This window comes from Trichomycterus rosablanca, chromosome 12 (assembly GCF_030014385.1).
Source record: "Trichomycterus rosablanca isolate fTriRos1 chromosome 12, fTriRos1.hap1, whole genome shotgun sequence".
Lineage (NCBI taxonomy): Eukaryota > Metazoa > Chordata > Actinopteri > Siluriformes > Trichomycteridae > Trichomycterus > Trichomycterus rosablanca.
This window is the reverse complement of record NC_085999.1, coordinates 23,277,809-23,303,389: the sequence shown is the minus strand read 5'-3', so window position 1 is coordinate 23,303,389 and position 25,581 is coordinate 23,277,809. Positions and strand designations below refer to the sequence as shown.

General features: G+C 39.7%; 1 protein-coding gene across 1 annotated transcript in view; it reads left to right on the top strand.

The window, feature by feature from the left end:
* The first annotated feature begins 3,120 nt into the window (after window positions 1-3,120).
* ramp1 (receptor activity modifying protein 1) overlaps window positions 3,121-25,581 on the top strand; it is a 40,653-nt gene continuing 18,192 nt past the window's right edge. Inside the window, exons 1-2 of the mRNA XM_063006347.1 lie at window positions 3,121-3,376; window positions 23,941-24,076. Of these exons, the coding sequence (XP_062862417.1) occupies window positions 3,316-3,376; window positions 23,941-24,076 (197 nt within the window). The 5' untranslated portion in view covers window positions 3,121-3,315. The remainder of the gene's footprint in view (window positions 3,377-23,940; window positions 24,077-25,581) is intronic.

Below are 25,581 nucleotides of genomic sequence, written 5' to 3'. Positions count from 1 at the left end.
CCGCTTGAGGATGCCCCAAAGATGTTCTATTGGGTTTAGGTCTGGAGACATGCTTGGCCAGTCCATCACCTTTACCCTCAGCCTCTTCAATAAAGCAGTGGCCGTCTTAGAGGTGTGTTTGGGGTCATTATCATGCTGGAACACTGCCCTGCGACCCAGTTTCCGGAGGGAGGGGATCATGCTCTGCTTCAGTATTTCACAGTACATATTGGAGTTCATGTGTCCCTCAATGAAATGTAACTCCCCAACACCTGCTGCACTCATGCAGCCCCAGATTATGGCATTCCCACCACCATGCTTGACTGTAGGCATGACACACTTATCTTTGTACTCCTCACCTGATTGCCGCCACACATGCTTGAGACCATCTGAACCAAACAATCTCATCAGACCATAGGACATGGTTTCAGTAATCCATGTCCTTTGTTGACATGTCTTCAGCAAACTGTTTGCGGGCTTTCTTGTGTAGAGACTTCAGAAGAGGCTTCCTTCTGGGGTGACAGCCATGCAGACCAATTTGATGTAGTGTGCAGCGTATGGTCTGAGCACTGACAGGCTGACCCCCCACCTTTTCAATCTCTGCAGCAATGCTGACAGCACTCCTGCACCTATCTTTCAAAGACAGCAGTTGGATGTGACGCTGAGCACGTGCACTCAGCTTCTTTGGACGACCAACGCAAGGTCTGTTCTGAGTGGACCCTGCTCTTTTAAAACGCTGGATGATCTTGGCCACTGTGCTGCAGCTCAGTTTCAGGGTGTTGGCAATCTTCTTGTAGCCTTGGCCATCTTCATGTAGCGCAACAATTCGTCTTTTAAGATCCTCAGAGAGTTCTTTGCCATGAGGTGCCATGTTGGAACTTTCAGTGACCAGTATGAGAGAGTGTGAGAGCTGTACTACTAAATTGAACACACCTGCTCCCTATGCACACCTGAGACCTAGTAACACTAACAAATCACATGACATTTTGGAGGGAAAATGACAAGCAGTGCTCAATTTGGACATTTAGGGGTGTAGTCTCTTAGGGGTGTACTCACTTTTGTTGCCGGTGGTTTAGACATTAATGGCTGTATATTGAGTTATTTTGAGGGAAGAATAAATTTACACTGTTATATAAGCTGCACACAGACTACTTTTCATTGTGTCAAAGTGTCATTTTGTCAGTGTTGTCCCATGAAAAGATATACTTAAATATCTGCAGAAATGTAAGGGGTGTACTCACTTTTGTGATACACTGTACATACACTGATCAGCCATAACATTAAAACCACCTCCTTGTTTCTACACTCACTGTCCATTTTATCAGCTCCACTTACCATATAGAAGCACTTTGTAGTTCTACAATTACTGACTGTAGTCCATCTGTTTCTCTGCATGCTTTGTTAGCCCCCTTTCATGCTGTTCTTCAATGGTCAGGACTCTCGCAGGACCACCACAGAGTAGGTATTATTGGTATTATTTGGGTGGTGGATCATTCTCAGCACTGCAGTGACACTGACATGGTGGTGGTGTGTTAGTGTGTGTTGTGCTGGTATGAGTGTATAAGACATAGCAATGCTGATAGAGTTTTTAAACACCTCACTGTCACTGCTGGACTGAGAATAGTCCACCAACCAAAAACATCCAGCCAACAGCGCCCCATTGTTGTTGTGCTCCTCAAACCATTCCTGAACCATTTTTGCTTGGTGGCAGGGCGCATTATCCTGCTGAAAGAGGCAACAGCCATCAGGGAATACCGTTTCCATGAAAGGGTGTACATGGTACGTGTCAAAGTAACATCCACATGGATGACAGCAGGACCCAAGGTTTCCCAGCAGAACATTTCCCAAAGCATCGCACTGCCTCCGTCGGCTTGCCTTCTTCCCATAGTGCATCCTGGTGCCACGTGTTTCCCAAGAAAGTGACGCACACGCACCCGGCCATCCACGTGATATAAAAGAAAACATGATTCATCAGACCAGGCCACCTTCTTCCATTGCTCCATGGTCCAGTTTTGATGCTCATGTGCCCATTGTTGGCGCTTTCAGCAGTGGACAGGGGTCAGCATGGGCACCCTGACTGGTCACCCTGACAGAGCTAAGCCAATCGGCGCTCCTTTCTCCTGCAGTCTAGAAACACAACCACCAAGAAAGAGACCCGGCCTCTGAGCGCGCCATTCTTTTAAACTAGTCTAGGCTCCTCCTCCGCCGCTGCTGTTGGAGCCAATGAAATGTGCTAAAAAGGCCCAGGCTCCGCCCACCCCCTAGGTGGGGGTCTAGAGGACCTCTGCCAAGAGATCATGGCAGCCGCCATTTTGAACAAAAGACCATGCGGCATGAATGTCGTAAAACTTGGAAAATGCCGTAAAACTTCCCATATTGAATTTATGTTTAATAATGATGTTTAATAATGATGTTATGTTCCAAAAATCCTAACAATAGCCTTCGCTCCCCACGTGCATCAGTGAGCCTTGGCCGCCCATGACCACTTTTGATAGATACTGCACTGCAGACCGGGAACACCCCACAAGAGCTGCAGTTTTGGAGATGCTCTGACCCAGTCGTCTAGCCATCACAATTTGGCCCTTGTCAAACTCTCTCAAATTCTTACTCTTGCCCATTTTTCCTGCTTCTAACACATCAACTTTGATGATAAAATGTTCACTTGCATTAATATACGAGAATATAAACGCATTGGTCTAGGTTTCATTTTTACTGCAGTGTTTTGAACATTTTAAACATGTTAATGCATGTGATGCGTAGAAACCAACTTGGGCCAGCTGGTGGATTCTTCAGTAGGAAATACGGAGTCTAGTTAGTTAGGCCAAACTAGGAAATAAGAGTGTAAGGATGGCACTCAGGGTAACTAGTGCCACCTCTCTGGCTCCACCCCCCCTTCTCTCTCTCTCTCTCTCTCTCTCTCTGCACGCGCTTTTCACTGAACACTCGCGTTACCAGCGCGTCCTCGCTAGAACGCGAGCCGTGTGCGAGAGCGGATCTGCTTTCGCGATTTTTATCTCTATTGATTTGTTTTTTTTCTTTCTTTCACTGCACTGAACTGTTTACTTTATTAAATTGTTTTTTTTATTGAGCGAAGACTTTTCCAGGAACGGTCAGTGCAGAACGTGATGGAGAGGAAACCCATTTCTGCTTTATGGTGCACTCGCTTTCTTTGTACAAATTAAAACCGTGGATCATGTTTCATCAAACCGTTCACTAGATCATGTTTCATTAAACCTTTATTCTAAACAGCAGCATTTAGAGCAGAATCATCCAGCACCAGTATAACCAGGAGCCAAGCAAGAAGACTCGACAAACTTGCGTGTTTAAATACCACTCATGATGGGAATCAGTGGAGCGTCACCATGCAGGAGACCAGCACTTGTGTGTGTCATACTGGGTAAGTTTATACCAAGCACACACACACACTGTACTTCAACCAACTGTCAACTATACCTGCACTAAAACCAGAGAGGCACTGTCTACTAAAAATATATGGACACCTGATCTTGTGTCCATCAGGCTGATGTTGCTCGAGAAAGCCTGGCTAATCATAAAGGTTCCAATTCAGCCCAAAGATGTTCAATAGGGGTAAGATTAGGGCTCTGTGCAAACCATTGCTATCTTATACTGGCACAACAACAGGATTTCAGTAATTAGAGGCCACAAACTTGAAGACAGGCGACATTGACATTTATGTAATTGATTTATCTGCATTTAAAGCCCAAATCTCTTTGATTTCTATTATCAAAATCACAATGACCAATATTTACTGACCACCTTTCTGTATGGAACACTGTTATTATTAATAGGAATCCATACAGTGCTTTTTTGCAGTGCTAATAGGTACAACCTATTACAAAACTCATCAATATACTCAGACCATTTAGAGACCCTTTACACTGTCATTCTCAGAAAGGCCACTCCTATCAGGTTGGGGGAATTTTCCGTCATACTGATCAGCAGTGACCTCTCCTTTCAGGTTAACCCCCACCACCCCCAACCATCCCCTAGAGAAGAATAGAGCCACTACACCCCTTTATTGTAGGGTCAAGCATTTATGCCAGTACTGTTCTTTTGGTGTACACCACTTGTTAAGATATTCGTTGACTCACGCTTTTGCACCACTGTATGCCATTACAATAATGTAGATCAATCACATTCCAAAATTAAAATTTTTATGATTAATGAAGTTGCTCTTCTTCTTCCTCTGTTCATCACACAAAATATGCAGACACCCCTCCTTATTATTGAGACTGGGGGCTTTAAGTATTGCTAACAGGCGTACAAAATCACTTATATAAAGACATGGTTTGGTTGGATGAGTTTGGTGTAAAAGAACTGCAGTGGTCTGCACATAGCCTTGGTATCAACTATAATTAACATATTTGGCATAAATTGGAATACAGATTGCAAGCCAGGCCTCCATCATCAGTAAGTGCTTGACCTTACAAATGGTTCTTAAACTGAATAGGCACTAATCCCTAAAGACACACTTCGTAAATCTGCTGTTCTGGCTGCAAAGTGGGGTTTGGGGCATCTCCATAGTAATGCTTATGGTTTTGGAATGTCTAACAAACTCATGGTCAGGGGTTCACATACTTTTGGCCACATATTAAAGCTATAGCTATGGTCATAGCAGTGAGACTTAGTTAATGGTGGCACTGGGCACAGCAATGAGGCTGATTTAATGGTGCTTAAGGGCACAGCAGTGAGACTGAATTAATAGTGGCAGTCTTGACTGGGTTTTAAACGCTGTGTACACCTGTCTTGTTGATACCATGTCGTTGTGCAGTTAGACTACAGCTAATTGTGGATATCTGCTAAATGTTGTGAATGTTAATATCCTTGAGTCCTTTTGCTGTCTATACCTTGTTGTCTGTTACTGATACAGTCTTGGCATGTTCTCCCTGTGTTTGCATAATTGTTTATTACTATTGTTATTAGCAGAGGAATCCATACGAGAAATAGAAGAATAACCTCCACATAAAACTTTCAGTAATGATTTCTGTGAAGGTGTGTGAAACAAGTCTTTTTGTGTCACTGGCTTAAATTTGCTAATTAATACTCTGTAGAAACTATGTCTAGCTCAGAAGATTGTTTACTTGTCTGTAGGCATGCTAATGTGTTGTGCATGCCGAACCTTTCCTGCCAGCTTTGTTTGAAAAGTCCATTTGGGACCTGCTGTATTAATAACTGTACAGGTTGAGATTTTCCACCTTAGTTTAAGTGATTCACTCACAATAATATTATGAGCCGAAGCAGTGATTTGGTGCACAGATGTCATGTTTCGGATTTCTTCATATGCTTTGGAGTGCATGGCTTACAGTTTTTCTGAACAGCTAAAACACTTAAAGAAAAATCCTTGTTCTTTAATCTAAACAGTAAACACAAGCCACAAAATTCAAACTACACTCTCAAAACCTTGCAAAATCAGACAATTGATTCAAAACTATTATATTTTTACTCAAAGCCAGCCAGTGCAACACTGTGCAGCTATCATTACTCATAAATACATCATAAATAAATGCAAAACACTGCACTCTGGGCATTGTAGACCACTTGCACATTCCTGCAAATTATAGGTAAATAGGAACTGATTACTGTAAGCAATGTGCCAATCATTAATTCTGCCTCAGCATCATGTTACTGTGCCAGGTCGGGCCACAGGACTTCATGTACATCACAGGCAATTCTCTTCCTTGCTAAACAACAGGGGAAATAAACCTTTAGAATGCTGAAAACAGCCTAGAGTAGATTTTCTCCTGTTTTCACATACTGCATCATTGACTTTTTTGATTTTTCTGGATATAAAGGTTTGCTCAATAGGGTTAAGGAAAGGAGCGTATGGTGGGGAGCTCACATTAATAAAACGCAGGTTTATAGTAAACCATTCACAAATTTAACATTGTTCCAAATTACAACATATACAGGATGCTCTTGTTTACTCTTGTATGGCCCCAAAGTCACATGACAGTGGAGAACACCATAGTTGCTGATGGCAGCACATATTGTCACGTTGCCACCACACTGCTCAGGCACCTCTAATTTGCACGCTGACCAATTTTGTTGCCCTCTCCTTCTACTCTTTGTGAGATTGAATGGCTTTATTCAGAATAATGCGTTCATGGGGACTCTCCATGGAGTCCATTTTCAGACATTCTCTACACACAGGAGAAATGGTTTATAAATGACATAGCATGCCAGGGTTCATGCCTTTGTATACATTTGCTGCTTTACATACAATACTGTATAAATGTATGTAATACAGTAGTGCTGTAGATTCACTTCTAATGTCTAATTGCGCATATTGATATTGTTGCTCTATCAAACACTTAAACTGTTGATTCCTTTAAAATTCAAGTCGTCTTTTACAACTCGCTGTTGAATTTCACACATTCAAATTGCATTATATTAAAGGACAATATCAACAATGAGAGAATGACCTGTGTGAGTCATTCTGCGTCAAAGTACACCACACCGCTTAATGTGTTTTGTGAATCAAAATGTGTACAGAGTTTTTGCACAGTGGGTAATTCAGATTTGCAAATTGTGTCTAACCACATGAACAGTGTTTAAAGTTTTCCCAATTGTGTGAGTAAGCATATACTTTTTTGCTTCACCTGGTTCCTGCAATACAAATTCTGTGAGTTATTCTAGAATAGTCTGCTGTAGCCTGTTGGAGCCAGATATTATCTCTTGAAGAGAAGACACACAGACTGCGCTATTACATCTGTAGGAAAAACAAGCTGCAGAATAACCTACCAGAAGAAAGGCTGTGACTTTATCATTAGACCAGTGGTTATGATGTTTAATTTTTTTAAATCTTTTAATGGTATGGTTTGGTGGTACGGTTGCTCAGTGGGTAGCACTGTCTTCTCACAGCAAGAAGGTCCTGGGGTTGATCCCCAGGTCGGGCGGTCTAGGTCCGGTCCGGTCCATAATGGTATGGTCAAAGGATCCTGAGCACCTTGTAACAGAGGTGTTAGAAGTGACCCTGCACCTGCAATGTTAAACAAAGAACCCAGACAAGGGGACCCAGCAAACCCCTAGTGACAAAAGAAAACCATGACAGAAAAACAGTCAAAAAACCCAACCCTGACCTGAGTCCCAGGTACACTTTTGAAGCATTGCTTCCAGGTGTAGCAAGTAACGTTTAATGAGATTGATGCTACACTTTTCGTACAGCTGTGCATCTCTTGACTTCTAGGACAAATTGAACATTACAGATAGGGACATTACAGCTCCCTTAATTTGCACCTTATACCCTGCAGGAACACTGAGTGTATAAACAGAGAGAAGAATGATACACAGATTACTGGAGGCTAATGAATACAGAAGTCTATCTTTACCAAAACATGAGTCTATTTGAGCTGTTGTAATTGAGATAATTGTATGTGGATAGTCTGGCTACACACTGGTGCCCAAAGGCTTTTAATTTGTTTTGTGTATTTATTCTTTCAGGCTGCACTACTCTACAAATGCTTTTTTTATGGGATAAAAATGCTTTATTTGTGGAACTGACTTAATTAGATTAGCTTTTTAAGTTCTGGCTCCAGTGAAACTTTAACTAAGAACAAAATCAATTTTCACTGCCTGAAGTCTACTTTAATGTATCTTATGTAAGTCAACTGCTGCAAATCATCAAAGCATGAAACTGTAGGGCATGTTTACACTATTCGCTGTGTGAAATAAACTTGTGCAAGAAAGCGTTTTATATTTACTGATTAAAAAGATTGATTTCTACACAGGTTCTCCCTGGCTGCCATCAGGACCCTGTGAGCCCAGTTCTGTTTGGTGTTTAAGAGCAATCTGCTTAACGTTACTCAAAACCTATGCGTCAACACTTTGGAAATGTACAAAAGACGTCCAGTGTGAACACAGTCTTACTGCAGCTGAAATGGAGAAGTATGTCATGTGCCAACATACAAGTGATGGATGATGAAGGATGGCATTCCTGGTCTACCCATCTTCTCTGGTAGCCTCATGGCAGCTGTTATTGCCAGCTGGAAGAAAAGTGTTAATCCCACTTAGTGACGCATAAGCCAGATCCATGGTGCCCCCAGTGAGGTGTCTTAGTCCCTTTATGCCGCACACTTTATCAGTAGACTAATGCTTTGTTCAAACAGACAGCTCAGATCTGATTTCCGCAGTCAGTCCAGCTAAAAAAAACACAACAAAAACGAGATTTTTAAGATTCAGGTTTTGTATTCAGATCCCAAATGGATTTCTACAACTTCTTGATATCAGAGGTTTGCAATGATGACAGTAACAGCAACACAACATGGCATATGCCTTTTTTTTAACACCTGTCTTGTAGCTCTCTCTAGCAAATGCTACCAACATATTGCATTTCACCTTTGCTGTTAACATAGCAACCAAGCCAGCTACATAAGCAACAGTAGTGACTTCAGCATAAACAAACAGATTGGGTTTGGTCACTTGTAATTTGTGGGAGGACAAGAAAACCTTAATCAGGGTATAAAATATGGTCAGCTTCTCCTTGCTCTGGTTGAATAATGAGATGTCTAAGCGTGAGTAGAAGAAGCAGCGCTAGTAAATGGATATTAATGCAGATATGCATAATTCCTTCCTGCTTGCTAGGAGAGCTTTGTTTTTTATTGTTCAGCACTTGAGACAAACCCATTGCCGCAAGGAACAGAATTCAGTCGTGTTTTATGCAGTAATAAGGGAACACTGTCAATGCGAACATGCTTTGTTGTGATTGGTATACATACAACATATTAGATACTGATGTAAGTAAATCTGCCTGCAAGATGCCAAGCCCCCAAGCCTGGCAGAGAAAGCAAGCGTTGTAGCATATTCCAAAAGCTAATCTTAGCTTGGTCGGACAGTGGACAGACTGCCATAAATAAAAATCAATTTGTTGGCATTTATAAGCTGGACCTTCAACAGGAATGAAGAGACCATTTGACAATCCTGCCCCCAGAAACAGCCAGTGTCACTGTGGGCTCATGTCTCAGTCTATAGCACAGTGGTGGTGGATTTAAGTGTCTCTGAATTATAATTTATCTGTGGGTTATTGGTTAATTATTCGCATCCCGATTCAGAAGGTTTTTTATTTCATTTGATTTTCATCAACTGCTGTATCTTGGTCAGGGTCGTGGTGGTCACTGTTGCACTCAGAGACACTTGGCACAAGGCAAGAATACATTGGACAGGGTGCCAATCTATCACAGGGCATTGACAGGTCCCAGACATGCATTCAGACATTATCAATCATGTCTGTGTAGACATCTGGCTGACCGATAGCGAGGTCAGAAAAGGTTTTTATTAAGTACGTAAGAATACAGCTGCAGCCTGCTGATATCAACTTGTATTTTCATTTTCATGTTTTAATTAATGTGCTGTTTGTTAAATTAAGAAACAGTTGTAGGTCTGACATGCTATAAATAATTGATAGTAAACTTAAAAGGGAAGTCAGTAGGAAACCAACCAGGTGGAATTGAAACTCCTCCTTCCATTAGATGATTATTCATTATGCAGATTGAGGTAAAGCGTGCTGTGACACTGTTGCATTAATTAGATTGAAGGAAAAAACAAGGACAGGAAGATTTAATCTCTTCTTGTTTTATACTTTGACATGTGTGATTCACGGTTGAACCACCAGCTCTGCAGATAACACTACAATGAAGAGAACTGTGTACAATGACCTGATGTGGCCAAGGTGAACATGATTTGTTCTTCTTGCTTATAGTTTAACCAAGAAGAGCTTTGACAGTGTACTTTTCTTATTGGCAGTTTTTTGTTATTGGTATTTTTAAATCATGTTTTAAAGTTCTGGCCTCTTTATTAGGAACTCAGAATGCTGTTGCAGGCATTCTGTTAATCAGTAGTTGTTTATTACTGGACACTTTCTGACTACAGGACGCTGCTGGCTTCATATTTTTGAGCAAGGTGCTATTTTTATCCCAGTATTGACACTAATGTTTCATAATCCCAATAGCACAGTTTCACCTACTACACTTATACTAGTAGAACACACACTACCATGCCATTACCACGTAGGTGTCATTGCAGTGCTCAGAGTGATCCACCACCTCTGTTGGATGGACTACGGTTAGTAATTGTATAACCTCAAAGTGCATTTTTATAATTTCCATTGCAACTTTTCCATTGCTTGGTTACCTGCAGTACAGTACAATATGTTGTGCTTACAATTTTAGAACTATCTGCTCCTTACCTGATCTGTTAATGTCCATTATTCACTGCACAAGGGCACCAGTTAAAGTAGGGGGTGAGGCAGTCATGGCAATCTTTATCAGACACTTATATGCCATGGTAACTATACAATAGCAGTAGCAGCAACTGGATGATTTCCAGTTTGTAGTGTTTAATTTTCTGTAGCCCTGTTTAAGTCAAAAGGTCGAGTTTAAAAATGATTCTTTAGTTTAACCAGTCAACAAGCTGCACTGTTTCTTGACCACACATACGGCAGCTTTGGTATGCTTGGTCCCAGGACAAGAAGGATAACCAAATGTATCATGGGTATTTAGGTACAGTGTAGATAACTTGTTGTCTGCGGCAACTGTAGCCGGGACTGCCACTCAAGGGTTGGCTTGTACAGCCACTCTAGAAGGTGCAAATAAATTTACCCGCAACGGATGCTACACCATCGTCTCCCGAAGACGGAAGGATGCCAGAGATAACTTGGCAATGGAATCACTGAAGGTTGAATCATGGGTTGAAAAACATGCTGTCCCAAAGCTTTTGTGTCATGGAAACACTCATATGGTAGAGGTCACTCATTAAATAGTTAATCATTGTAGATACAAGGTCACTGACAATACGTATATATTCTGTGGTACCTTGAAACTCGACGTTGGTTCTGGGAGTGGCGTTTAGTTTAAAAGATGTTGAGTTTCAAGGTGTTTTTTCCAGGATGTATGGGAAACCTGTTACTGCGTTCCATGGTCACACTGAAATACAATTTAAAAAACAGTTAAAAATTAACCAAAAATACAATAAAACCTGCACTTCACATTTACATTTTCAGCATTTAGCAGACGCTTTTATCCAAAGCGACTTACAATTTTGACTTCTTTCTTCACATTCTTTTTTCTTTTTTGAGCAATTGAGGGTTAAGGACCTTGCTCAGGGGCCCAACAGTGGTGACCTGGTGGTGGTAAGGCTTGAACCGGCAACCTTCTGAGTACTAGTCCAGTACCTTAACCACTGGGCTAACACTTCACCTTTACTTCTTTATTGTTTCCTTATGCTTCTTAATCGTGGAGATGCTTGTAAAGAAGCGGTAAAAGAAGCGGTAAAATCACTTTTGCGCTGGCTGTGCCGTTAGTTTCTATGGAGTGTGGAAGTGCACAAAGCTTAACGTGATTTATTGTATTAAAACAATGAGCAAGGAATTTTATTAGTGGAGAGAACTTATGAGCAGTAATAATTAAGAGAGGTTTAGTGTTTCTGTGCCATTCTTTTAATACATTAAGTCACGTTACGCTTTTTTAGACAAAAGCGTTTTAGACTCTCTCTGTAAAGCTGATTCTCACATTTTCTCAGTACCTTGAGCTGTAACACAAGTTTAAAAGTGAAACAGGAGAAAAATACAGCTAAACACAGATACATGTGACGATTTAAGAGTGAATTTCATGTGAAGTTTATTCTACACAAATGCATTCATCTCATTCGCACTTTGATGATGTTTTTCCAGACCTCTCAAGCCAAGCTCTAAACAAAACGGCAGTCGCACACACGTAGACTTTAATGTAATCGTCGAGCAAAGTACATCGAGTTTCAAAGATTTTGCGTTTAGGGGACGTCGAGTTTACCCCTGTATTGTTGAGTACCACTGTATTGTTATAAATATGTTGTAAATATGTTATATATTGTGCATCACTTATATGCAGAATAGTCTCTGGAGAGTTCTCTGGGTCCATGCTCATCTCAGATGGAACAAAAGAGTGCTGTGAAACATGCTGTTGTCAGATGAGTCCATGGTTTAGCTTGTTTTTGGGAAAACGGGCATTGAATTCACTGTGCCAAAGATGAAAAAAGCCAACATCTGTCATGATATGAGGATGCGTGGGTGCCCATAGCATAACACATGTTGCCATCAAGGCGATGCCTTTCCCCAAACTGTCTATGATTACCTCGTCTAGGCGATGCCAGGCCTCATTCTGCATGCACTACAACAGCATGGCTTTGTACGCACAGAATACTTGTGCTTGACTGACCTGCCTCCAGCTCAGATCCATTTTCTATTAAAAATGTATGGTGTAGCATGAAGAGTAGAATCAGTCAACTGCGACCACAGACTGTTTAGCAGCTGAAGTATTGAATCATGCAAGAAAAGACAGAAATTTCAATTGCCAAACTGCAACAATTAGTGTCCCCAGTTTCAAAACTATTAAACCGTGTCATTATGACTGGCAATAATGGAGTTCTGTGCATGATTGTTCGTGTGGGAAACCATTCCCAATAAAAACCTGCCTCATGCAGGTGAAAAGATGTGGTCGATACTGCACACATGTAAGATGAGGGGTGTGATGGTTACAATCTTCCTGGTCTGTAGCAGTAGAGGCGAATTATGATTGTGTTGGATACAACTAGATAGGAAGAAAATTGGTGAAAAATGCACAATCTGTATACAAATATTTTTCCAATTTCTGGAGAATGTTGCAGGGATCAAACTCTAAATGTGTTTATATTTACAACCCCAAATCAGAAAAAGTTGGGACAGCATGGAAAATGCAAATAAATAAAAAATGCAGTGTTCCTTACATTTTATTTCATAAAAGCCCGGAAAGTCTTTGATAAGCAAAGATGGCCAGAGGATCTCCAAATGCGTGAGAAAATTATTGAAATGTTTAAAAACAATGTACCTCAAAAAATGATTGGAAGGGATTTGCATATTTCTTCCTCTACAGTGCATAATATCATTAAACGCTTCAAGGAATCGGGAGGAATCTTGTGCATAAAGGCCAAGGGTGCAAGCTTAAGCTGAACGCCTGTGATCTTTGATCCCTCAGACGGCGTTGCATCAATAACCACCACTCTACAATAGCTGATATAACCACATGGGTGAGGGATTACTTTGGCAAACCTTTGTCAAGCTCTACAATATGGAGTTACATGTACAAATGCAACTTAAAACTTTACTGTGCAAAAAAAGAAGCCTTATGTTAACCATGTCCAGAAGCGGCATCGACTTCTTTGGGCTCTGAGGCATCTAGGATGGACCATCACACAGTGGAAACGTGTATTGTGGTCAGATGAATCAGCATTCCAGGACAAAAGACAAAGACAAAAAGGACCATCCAGACTGTTATCAGCAACAAGTCCAAAAGCCAGGGTCTGTCATGGTATGGGGCTGTGTCAGTGCCCTTGGCAAAGGTAGTTTACACTTCTGTGATGGAAGCATTAATGCAGAAAAGTACATTGAGATCTTGGCGCAACATGCTGCCTTCAAGACTTCATCTTTCTGCTTTTATTAGTTAAATAAAAATGTAAGATTATTAACAAATCACAGATTTTGTTTTTATTGCATTTTACAAAACGTTTTTTGAAATGCCGTTTGTATATATGGTCTCTGTGTCATTTCCTTCTTTGCCATTTCCATAAATAAAAGGATGTTAAGAACAGGATTGACTAACCTGTATTTCCACTTCTGGCACTGCGACTCTGCTTGTTACAAGAGCAACTGTGTTTTTAAAGCTGCGTAATGGAGGGCAAGGTGTTGATGAAAGTGTTGCTGTGGTGAGTCACTGCAGCCTGTAGTGAATGCTACTGTTGATAGGACAGCATTTATATAATGGCTGTGAGTGATCTATCGTCCGTACAGCTGAATGGGTTGACAATCGGTTCCCCCTGTAATTACAGCCCACAAAGTGTCGACACAATCTCAACTGTGCCGGAAGGTCATAATAAATGTGTGTGTGTGTGTTTGTGTGTGTGTGTGCAGGGGTGTGTTGTGTGAGATAGGGAAAAAGCAAAGGTTTTGTGAAATTTGCTCTGTCAACATTCATAAAGCATTTCCGGGAGTGAGGCTGGACAAAGCAGCGAACAATTTGCATCAACACATTATATTGTTTTCCTGCATGATCATCATTACATCCCCACAGCTAAACTTGTATGTTATAGATAAACTAATCTACACCTGTCACCTAACCATTCAGCTTAAAATGAGCTGAACATACTTTGATCAGAGATAACATTAAAACCACCTCCTTGTTTCCACACACATTTTATCAGCTTCAATTACCATATAGAAGAATTACTGACTGTAGTCCATCTGTTTCTCTACACACTTTTTTAACCTGCTTTCACCCTGTTTTTCAATGGTCAGGACCCCCACAAAACCACCACAGAGCAGGTATTATTTGGGTGGTGGATCATTCTCAGCCCTGCAGTGACACTGACATGGTGGTGGTGTGTTAGTGTGTGTTGTGCTGGTATGAGTGGATAAGACACAGCAGCGCTGCTGGAGTTTTAAATGCCGTGTCCACTCACTGTCCACTCTATTAGACACTCCTACCTAGTTGGACCACCTTGTAGATGTAAAGTCAGAGATGATCGCTCATCAATTGCTGCTGTTTGAGTTGGTCATCTTCTAGACCTTCATCAGTGGTCACAGGACGCTGCCCACGGGGCGCTGTTGGCTGGATATTTTTGGTTGGAGGACTATTCTCAGTCCAGCAGTGACAGTGAGGTGTTTAAAACTCCAGCAGCGCTGCTGTGTCTGATCCACTCATACCAGCACAACACACACTAACACACCACCACCATGTCAGTGTCACTGCAGTGCTGAGAATGACCCACCACCTAAATAATACCTACTCTGTGGTGGTCCTGGGAGAGTCCTGACCATTGAAGAACAGCATGAAAGGGGGCTAACAAAGCATGCAGAGAAACAGATAGACTACAGTCAGTAATTGTAGAACTACAAAGTGCTCCTATATGGTAAGTGGAGCTGATAAAATGGGCTGTGGGTGTAGAAACAAGGAGGTGGTTTTAATGTTATGGCTGATCGATGTATGTTCTTTCAGCACTGCTTCATTATAGCAGTTTTCGGTTTACTGTTTATTCTGGTATAGCTTTTTGTCATTTCTAATCCCTATTTGTGCTTCTGGTCCATGCTTGTATGTGAACAGAAGCATTCTGGGTTGGTGTAGCACCCTTGCTTTTCTTTATCTTAATTTTCTTTGTTTACATATTTAGATTTTATAATATTTAAATAGTGATTGGAGGCCATAAAAGGAATTAGTGTCCAATAATTTATGACTGACATTTTTGCATCATAAAGTGCACTAGGTCCTGTGCATATTTATTGGCTATAACATGAGCATGCAAAGCAATTATCCACATGCTGGCTTCTTCGATTATACAATATACTGCCAAATGTATATGGACATCATTTTTATTAGTTTAAATTATTCTTATTCTTATTATTACTATTATTAATAATAATAATATTATTAATTAATAATTAAATACAATTAACAAAATAATTATTAAGTTTAGATTAGGATTAAGTTTAGATTGTTAAAATAAGATTAAATAAATCAAATAATATGTTTCTGACTTTGTGGCAACAGTTTTGGACAGACTCTTACCTGTTTCATTTGGACTTTCATATAGGCATGCTTTGGTCAGTTTGGTTTGGAGGCACTCCAGCGACCTGCACCTCACCCCAACAAAATACATTTAGAATAAGTTGTTATTTATTACAAGCCAGGTGATTTTTGTGTAACATCAGTGAAGCTTTTATCAGGCATTCTCAAGGTCAAATCTGATAAAGAATAGGTTGCTGTTATCATAGTGGCAGCTTAATAAAGATTTATTACATGTATTACCCAATCCTAGAAATGATGTGAAAGATGAATGACCTTTCATTTCCTCTTTTAGAATATCGTTGAATTACATGTTTGCTCTTGGTGCTTATCAGATATTCGTGCTTTGATCTGCAGATCTGACTGCTTTCTCATATCCTGTTTCTCTGTGTTAGGTTGTGTTTTGGAACACAGCCTGTATTTCCTTGCATGCCATCATTTTGTGAGGTTAGTTTAGGAATGTTTCATGTGGGAGGGCTTTTTAATCAAGTTCAAGATGTAAGAAAAAAAAACTACAATTGCAAAATTGCTTATCATTGTACATGCCAGTGAAGTGAATTTCATGTTGTATGGGGAATTTTGCCCCTGGTGTGAGCAAGCCTCACAAACTGAAGCCTTGGAGCAATTTCAAATTCAAAGGTCATTTTGGCACTCGAGGAAGCTTCAGGCCACCTTCAAGGAGATCTTAAATACCTTTTGCTTTCAGATCTTATTTACTGAGTGGCTTTTTTATATGATAGTCAAACATTATTCATCATTATAAAAGCAAACTAATGTTCTGCTCAAATTGTTTTGGTCTCTGTGGTAAAAGAAAATTTATTGTTTATAAAGTGGCGTTAATTAAATAAACATGGCAGCGAGGTAAATGATTGTGTCACTTTCGCCAGCCGCAGCTCCTTCCTATAAAAATCATTCCAGCGTGTTTTTCTTTTTTCGTTTTGAATTCCATTTTTAAATCAATGAACACAACTGGTTGTGTCTAAGGATGAGAAGGTCTAAAAACTGCTGCAACAGGAACACAGAGCATAGCGTGTCTCTCCACCACAGAATAGAATGCCTTTATTTGTCATTTATACATATACAGATGCACAGTACAAAAAAATTATTTCTTTGCATATCCCAGCTGTTGTGCTCAAGGGCACAACAGTGGCTGCATGGCAGAGCTGGGATTCGAACTCTCAACCTTTCAGTTGATAGCCCAACGCTCTACCCCCTAGGCTACCACTTTCCACCAGTTGCTGTAAAGACTGCCCACATTGACCAGTGTAGGTGTGGTTCAAGCAGCCTTATGCAATCGGAAATTACCATGATTAGTTGGGTAGAAAATGCAAAAAGGAAACACAGAAATATGATTACTGACATATGATTACTCAATACAACACACAATACCATGCCATTACCGTGTTATTGTCATTGCAGTGATGAGAATGATCCACTGCCCAAACATCTTCTAGTCAGTGGGGTTCCAGTCGGGTACATGGAGGTGATATAGGGTACAGAGCAACAGATGGGCTACAGTCAGTAATTGTATACCCACAAAGTTCATATATATGTAGTGTAGATTATAAAATAATCTGCAACTGTACTCACCAGATTTTTGCAGCATGCAGACCATTTTAACCACTTTAACCCAGCCGGGGCCAAACTAAAAACCTCCAATTGTTCTTCCCTTTTTAATTCATTGTGTTTGCAGACATCATACCCTGTCTAATCATAAAGGCCAGTTTGTGTACATTAAGCAAACACTGAGCCTCAAGAAGATGAAAACCTCAGGAACCATGCAGCAACACACACTGAGAGTGAAGGTTCTGAGTGAAACATTATTGCTTCTAAAATATATATATATTACTACATGTTTGTTTGGATGAATAGATGACATGTTAAAACACGTTCAGTTTTAGAACATTGTGGATTTTTTTATTGTTTGAGCTATTTCCACATTTGAATGTTTTCATAGTTTGAATTTGCACAGAGAAATAATGAGTAATTGATTTAAAAGAACTCTCTCACGATGAGTCAAATCTTTCAGTTTTCGTTCCACCCTTTCAACTGAACTAAATATAAAGGGCAAAACATGGCTCTTTTATCACTGACCTGTCATTGCGTACAGAACAACCAATTACTGTTTATGGCTTCATTATTTTCAGAGATTCTCAGAGGCTTTTTGTGTTAAAGGTTTTTTCAGCCTTTTCTCTTTAACACATAAATTGCCATTATTCTGCTTTTCAACAAACTAGCATGCTAATTCACCCTGATGCCTCTGTTTATCATTTCATTTACCAGATCAGGGTTTGAATCTCAAATGTGCTATCAGCTGGCAGGGCATCTACACAGACATGAATGGCTATTCCAACCTGCTGCGACCCTGGCCAGAATATAGTGCAGAGGCATTACTAGGATGTCATCTTTGGGTGGGCGTTTAAATTATGAGGGTGACCAACAGCACATGTTGCTTTTCCTAAATAGATTATGTAAACAGGGGCATAGTTTAATTTTGAGAAGGGGGATAAAAGGAATACAATTACAGCGTCCAGTTTTAGGGGGGTTCAGAGCCTAAATAAATAAAACTAAATAAAACTAATTACGTGAGCCTTCTGTAAAGTCATTTTATATTTTCCCAAAAACCTAACTCCTGTGACTAGCAACAAATCAGCTATAGCTAGCCTGGCTAGTCAGCTGGCTAATCACTAAACCATTGGTCACCAAGTGAGCTGGTAACTTAAAAAATACACAGCTTGCAAAACGTGTAACCTCAACTGTGAAACTGTAAAATACCACTAATGTATAAGAACCAAAGAAAAGAATGAACATGAATTAAAGTTATGAACAGTTTTATTTGAATTGCTGAGAGCAGTAAGCTACAAACAGGTTTACCAAATCGTCACCACATGTGTAAAAATGTGTCATTCAGGGTTGCCATGTCAAGCAAAAATAATCAACTCAAAGTCTGCCCAAACCTGCCTTTCAGAAGATAGAACTAACACAAAATCTAAGGTGTTACAGATGTTAGCAGTAAACAGGCTATAAATGGCAAAAGACTCCCAGTGTACTACTTTTAAATCTTCTGTTATTCTTGCTTAGGTTTTATTGTATATCATACTATTTATAACGTATTTTGGTTACAGTGTTTAGTATTGTTTTTTATTCTATTACTAATATAATATATTATTATTGTCTCTTATAATGAGATCATTTCTCAGTCAAGAACATTTAAAGATAACACAGTTAACCTTAAAACAGTGGGAAATTTAATTTTTCAAGGGGCTACATAAGAAACTGGGACTGTTGTGAATGAACTTAATTCTGCTCAATATTACTTGTATTTCTTTATAAAAAGCAGTCAGTTGTGCAGTTCTGATAAATCTGTTACTGTTAAGAGTAGAAAAACTTTAATCATATTTCACTATGGCCGCCCAGGTAGTGCAGCGGTAAAAACACACACTGGAACCAGAGCTGGGATCTCGAATACATCGCATCGAATCTCAGCTCTGCCTGCCGGCTAAGGCTGAGCGGCCACATGAACAACGATTGGCCTGTTGTTCAGATATTGGTGAGACTAAGCATGATGGGGTCTCTCTCCCATGACTGGTGCAATTACGACCTCTGCTGGCTGATTGATGGCGCCTTCACAGAGATGAGAAAAGAGTGCTCTCAGGGTGTGTCTCTCTGTACACAACGCTGAGCTGCACTGCACTCGTCAAAGTGTAGGTGCATAAGATGCATACGGCATGCTGCCCACGTGTCGGAGCGGGCGTGGGCTAGCTTCGTTCTCCTCAATCAGAGCAGGGATCGGCACTGGTGGAGAGGAAGCATGACGCAATCAGGCAATTGGACGTACTAAAAAGGGAGAAAAAGGGGAGAAAATGCATAAACAAAATATATATATATATTAATTATAATAATATTTCACTATTTAATCAACTATCTCAAACAATTGTGAACAAAATGTGCAGGCTTTTAAATTAACTTTACACAAGGTGCTATTGCTATTTTGTTTGGAGTCTAATGACCTAATTTCCTGTTTTTCAGTCCCTTTTGGAAATCACAAAGCTGATCTTGACAGCTCCAGCTCTGGATGTGTAAAACTTAATAAAAAGTCCCTGTTGCTTTTAAAGTTTAACTAGCAAAGCTTCAGATGTGACGCTCTGCATAGTTCAAGTTCTTGTATTTCTCTGTGTTTAGTACCGCAATGGCGATTTAAACCCTAGATTTAAATTGTGATCCTTAAACAGCTTTACATCTGACTTTAGTAAATAAATAGTACTTAGAAGTTCATGTCTTGTTAAAACTGTATCGTCTCTATCAATCGCACTCAGTTCTGGTCAACTACACATTACGGTGAAGCTGGATACACTCACACACGTACATAGAAACTTACATATAGCGGTCCTGTCAAAATAAAAACAATCCTGTTGTATTTCATGTGTGATGTACATTTATTTACGTCTGATTTTTATTTGCCACTGACCTCATGCCCAGGTGTGCCTTAAAAGCACTGAATTTGACTTGTGCTTACTCTTTGTTCTTTCCTCTCCTGTACTCTCTTCTCCCCTCTGATCCTCTTTGTCTGTTAACAACTTTCATTCCATCCCCCTATGATTTCTCATTAGAATTTTAGATTACATAAAAAGCTATTTTGAACTTTTTGACAGTCGTTCTCATCTGATTTTTATTATCACTCAACCTCATACAGTTTTCACTGTTTGCTATTTTCTGTTCTGACTTCTCTTTATCTGTCATGACTTTTTAACGACTCTTTTGTTTTAAACCTTTGTGCTCTCTTTCTCGTCTTCCTTAGCATGTGCTGAGTAGGTATTTCATTTTGTACTGTTTGTAATAAAAGCTTTTTTTTACATTTTAAAGGTTGCTTAAATACTCACACACCTGCAACTGCATTTTTAAACTAGCCTAATTTGACAGGAAAACTGCGAACCTGGCGATAATCTAGGAGGAGAACTGACTAAGCACACCCACACACTCTAAAAGGCCAATAGGGACACAATCCATTTTGATGACAAATTACATAATTACAGAAAACTGAATTATGAAAAAAATACCTATAGTAGAGATATTTTTTAAGAGTTTTTTTATTGGATGGGCAAATGGGTGGGTGGTTCTTAACTCTGGATGTCTACATCAGCCCACCCGTTGACTGCTCCTAAAAGTGTATGAGGAAAATGAAATGAATGGAAATGATAAATGACGTTATGAGTTTTTCACAGCCTGCTACAATATGAGTTTCTTTTTAGACACGTCGATTTCCCTATTACACTTGTCACCACACATCCATTTTCCCATTACACTTGTGACCTCCACACTGGCCAAAAAGGGCTGCAGGCTAACACAGGTCTAATTTCACCAGACAATAGCTGATTTCAACAGGAAACTATGATACTGAGACTTGACCTGAGTTTCTGTATTAACATATTAGGTTGCACCACCTGAGTGCCATTACGCTTTTATTTTAACAAATGTTTCTTGGCATCCATGTTAACACAGATAACATAAAAAATAAATAAATAAAAATATATCAATAAAATAAATAAAAAATAAATAAATAAAAATAAAATAAAAAATATATAAATTAATATAAAACAATATGGCTTGTAAAGCTGACGTGCCATTTATTAAAACAATTTCTGCAGAAGAAGAGTGCTTGTGCTTTATAAAATACATTAAAGGGCCAAAAGTAGGGGCGCTCAGGTGGCACAGAGGTAAAACATGCTAGCACTCCAGAGCTGACATTTTAAACTTATCGGTTTGAAACTCAGCTCTGCCATCTGGAGAGCTGGGCTCCTACACAAACAATGATTGGCTGTTGTTCAAGAGGGGTGCTGGACGGGACCTCATAACTGATGCATTTACGACCTCTGCTGGCTGATTGATGGCGCCTGCACAGAGACGAGGGTAATGCATTGATCAAGGTGTGACTCTGTACACAAACACAAAGCTGATCGCATATGAACTCGCCTCGTGCAGGTGAAAAGATGCAGTCTGCTACTGCACACGTGTGTTAGTCTGGGTGCTCCTCAATCGGGGTGGAGATCAACATCAGTAGAGAGGAAGCGTAATGCAGTTGGGTAAATGGATATGACTAATTTGGAAGGAAAAAAAAAAAGACCAAAAGTATGTGGACATCTGATTATGCGTTTGTTGGACATCCCAGTCCGAAACCATGCATATTATTATGAAGATTTTCCCCTTTGCAGCTACAATTGCTTCCACTTGTCAGGGAAGTATTTCCACGTAAGTTTGGAGCGTATCTGTGGGAATTTGTGTTCATTTAGGCAAAAGACCCTCTGACCCTCTTTGCTGGCCAAATTAAACACATCAAAACATATCATTGTGGATCTCATGATGGAACAGTAAATGACCCACTGCTACAAAATTAAAAGTGCCTGAATTAATTTTCTACACCTGTTAGTAATGTGTGTGGCTGCAACACCGTGATTTAGAGAGGTGGTCGCATTCTCTTGTATATATTGTGTACATGTTGCAAATATTATGAGTAATGTTTGCATGTTCAGTTTATTCACCACAGTTTATTCCAGGCCAACTGAATTAAGTGAGCATTTGAAAGTCATAAACACTCAGTCCTGAGGAATAAATGGCAAGCTGCTGGGTGTTTTTTTTTTTTTTTTTTCAACAATAACTGTGGAACACAGACTGCTGCTAACTGTCAGCTGCACACAGTATGTCTGTAAAATCCACTCAGGGCAAAGTCAGTCTTTCTTTGTGTTATTAAGGCAGAACACGACGTTTCAGTCTATTATTCATTATTCACTTGCATTTTCTGAGCTCGGTAGAGGAAGCTAAGCTTTTCTCCCTTTTTTTTCTTTCTTTTTTTTGCTGGAACGTGTCACAGTGACCTTTGGCCAACACTCATCACCAGCCTTGAGTACACAGTTTTAATATTCAGCACTTTATCTCTGATCATTTGCTTTGCTTGCCTATGGCTGCACTTTTGCTGCACATCAAAATAATTATTTGGCCCTGGAGGAGTCTGGCTGTTATTCAGATTCATGGCATAAAAAGAAACGTTTCTCTGCACAGATAAAAATGCTCAATTTCCCATGCATGTGCTCACTGTGTATTGTGATCGATTATTTGAACGCAGATTCTGTTTGGCTGTGTTTTTACTTTGTTTACACTGCTAGATGGAGTCTTTGTTTTTCGATGTGCAAAATTCCAGTATCACTTTTGGTGTTCTGTTTATATAAGGCAAAATGATTTGGTCCAAGTACACTATACAGTCACAGCTATTGCTAACGTTAAAGGGGAAGGACTTTCCAAATCCAGCATGGTTGTCCACTTCTCCATAAAGCAAGCTCCATAAATATGTGTCAAGTTTAAAAATTGGGTGCTTATTAGCTGGGTGCATTCTAAATTAATTTCCTTTCATTAATTTACAATGACTTTGGGCATTTGATGTACAACAAGGTTAGGGTCAGGTTTCCACATACTTTTGACCATGGCTCCAACTTGACCCTATGTATTCCCTAATTATAACTAAGATCAGTTATTATTAAAAGTCATTTTACTACCTTAAAACCTGAGATTCAAGCATGTCTGATAACATCATCGAACACTCCACCTACTTTCAATACATCATCTTACTAACACCTAAAGGGTGGCACTGTGGCTTAGTGGGTAGCACTCACAGCAAGAAGGTCCTGGGTTTGATCCTCAAGTGGGGCGGTTCAGGTCCTTTCTGTGTGGAGTTTGCATGTTCTCCCCGTGTCTGCGTGGGTTTCCTCCAGGAACTCCGGTTTCCTCCCACAGTCCAAAGACATGCAAGTGAGATGAATTGGATATACAAAAATTGTCCAACATTAAACTTGTGAACTGATAAATCTTGTGTAACCAGTAACCAGTATCGTTTCTGTCATGAATTAAACCAAAGTGTGTAAAACATGACGTTACAATCCTAATAAATAAAATAAATAAATACTAACACCAAAATCTAGCTGCTCAACCCCACCCCCCAATCAGGCTTCCAGAGTATTACCTGGAGACATCAGGTACTGAATACTTTTGATGGATATATCTGACAGAAAACCAAAGGAGCTGTGGATAAAACTTGAGGAAGACATAAAAAAAGAATCAGAGAAAAAAACAGGGAAAAATGAAAAGGAGCAAGACAGCAAATTGGAAGACCAAGTATGCAGTGTAGATACCCATACAGAACATACCCAACAACACTGCTGCACCTGATACATTTATTGACGTTTTAGTTCGTGTTATACTACTGGTATAAGTGTATGTATCAGTTATGTGTTCCTAATAAATTGCTTTGGGAGTGTAGATGGAGTTAAATTACTGGGTATGGCTCTCCTGAATTATTTCCTCTTTTTAATTTTTTTAATTTTTTTTTTTACAGTATCTCTGTCTGCAGTAGCAATGGCATGTAGCAGTCATTATGAATATGCCATCGAGGAGTTCTGCCTGGTTCAGTTCAAGATAGACATGGAAGCTCTGGATGAGCGCCACTGGTGCAGCTGGGAGGAAACTGTAAAGTGAGTAGCAATGCTAATTTTAGTTCCTTTCACACATGCCCCTGTTTATCACAATTTTAGCCAGTAATTTACCAGATCTGAGTGTAAAATGCACAGTAAAATGAGTTGTGACCTAGTACTATTTCTGATGAAAACATTGATGGATTGATATATTACTGAGAATCAGAAATACTGATGTGAGTAATCTAAACATTAACACATTTTTAAAACATCAGCCCTAAAGTACTGTTTGGATGAGTGAGTTTTTCAGACATGTATCTCTACAGTATTTATAGAAGGACGTCTGCTTCAAATGAAACATGTAAACTAAAACTGACTGATGTAGAAACACAGAATCCTCTCCTCTGATAACCCTTTATTAACACTCTTCCTCATTTATTATTCTGTCTTTAAATCTTGGTCAGGTTTGGGTTACAGTAAACAAAACAAACGGTCTCTATACTTTAAAAATAGAGATTTTTCAGTTCTGCTTCCATTTTTTACAGCTTGCTTAATAAAAGTAAAGAGATGCGACTTTCAATCCTTTCAGGCTGATGAAACGGAATAAAAAATGACAGGCTTTCTGTAGCAATATGTAATCATCACGATCGCCGTGTGTATCTAATCTTCATCAACACATATACAGCGAGGGAAATAAGTATTGAACACATTAACATTTTTCTCAGGAAATATATTTCTGATGGGGTTATTGACATAAAATTTTCACCGGATGTCGGTAACAACCCAAATAATCAACACATACAAAGAAATCATAACAAAGAAATCCATAAATTAAGTTATGTTTAATAAAGTGGAATGACACAGGGAAAAAGTATTGAACACACTTACTGAAATTTATTTTCATACACAGAAAAATCCTTTGTTGGTAGTGACAGCTTTAAGACGCCTTCTGTATGGAGAAACTAGTTGCATGTATTGTTCAGGTGTATTTTTGGCCCATTCTTCCAGACAAATCTTGAAGGTTCAGACGACCTCTTCTGTGAACTCTGATCTTCAGTTCTTTCCATAGGTTTTCAATAAGATTGAAGTCGGGTGATTGACTGGGACATTCTAGCAGCTTTATTTTTCTCTGAAACCATTTAAGAGTTTCCCTGGCTGTGTGTTTGGGATCATTGTCTAGTTGAAATGTCCATCCTTGTTTCATCTTCAGCATCCTGGTAGATGGCACCAGATTCTTATCAGGAATGTCTCGGTACATTTCTCCATTCATCCTTTCTTCAATGAAATGAAGTCTGCCAGCACCATATGCTGAGAAACAGCCCCTTACCATGATCTTCCCACCTCCAAACTTCACTGTTGGTATGGTGTTATTGGGGTGATGTGCAGTTCTATTTCCCCTCCAAACATGGTGTGTGCTATGACACCCAAAGAGTTTAATTTTGGTCTTATTTGACCAGACTATATTCTCCCAGTATTTTATAGGCTTGCCCACATGTTGTGCAGCAAACTTTAAACAAGCTTTTTCTACAGCAATGGAGTCTTGCACGGTGAGCATGCATAGAGGC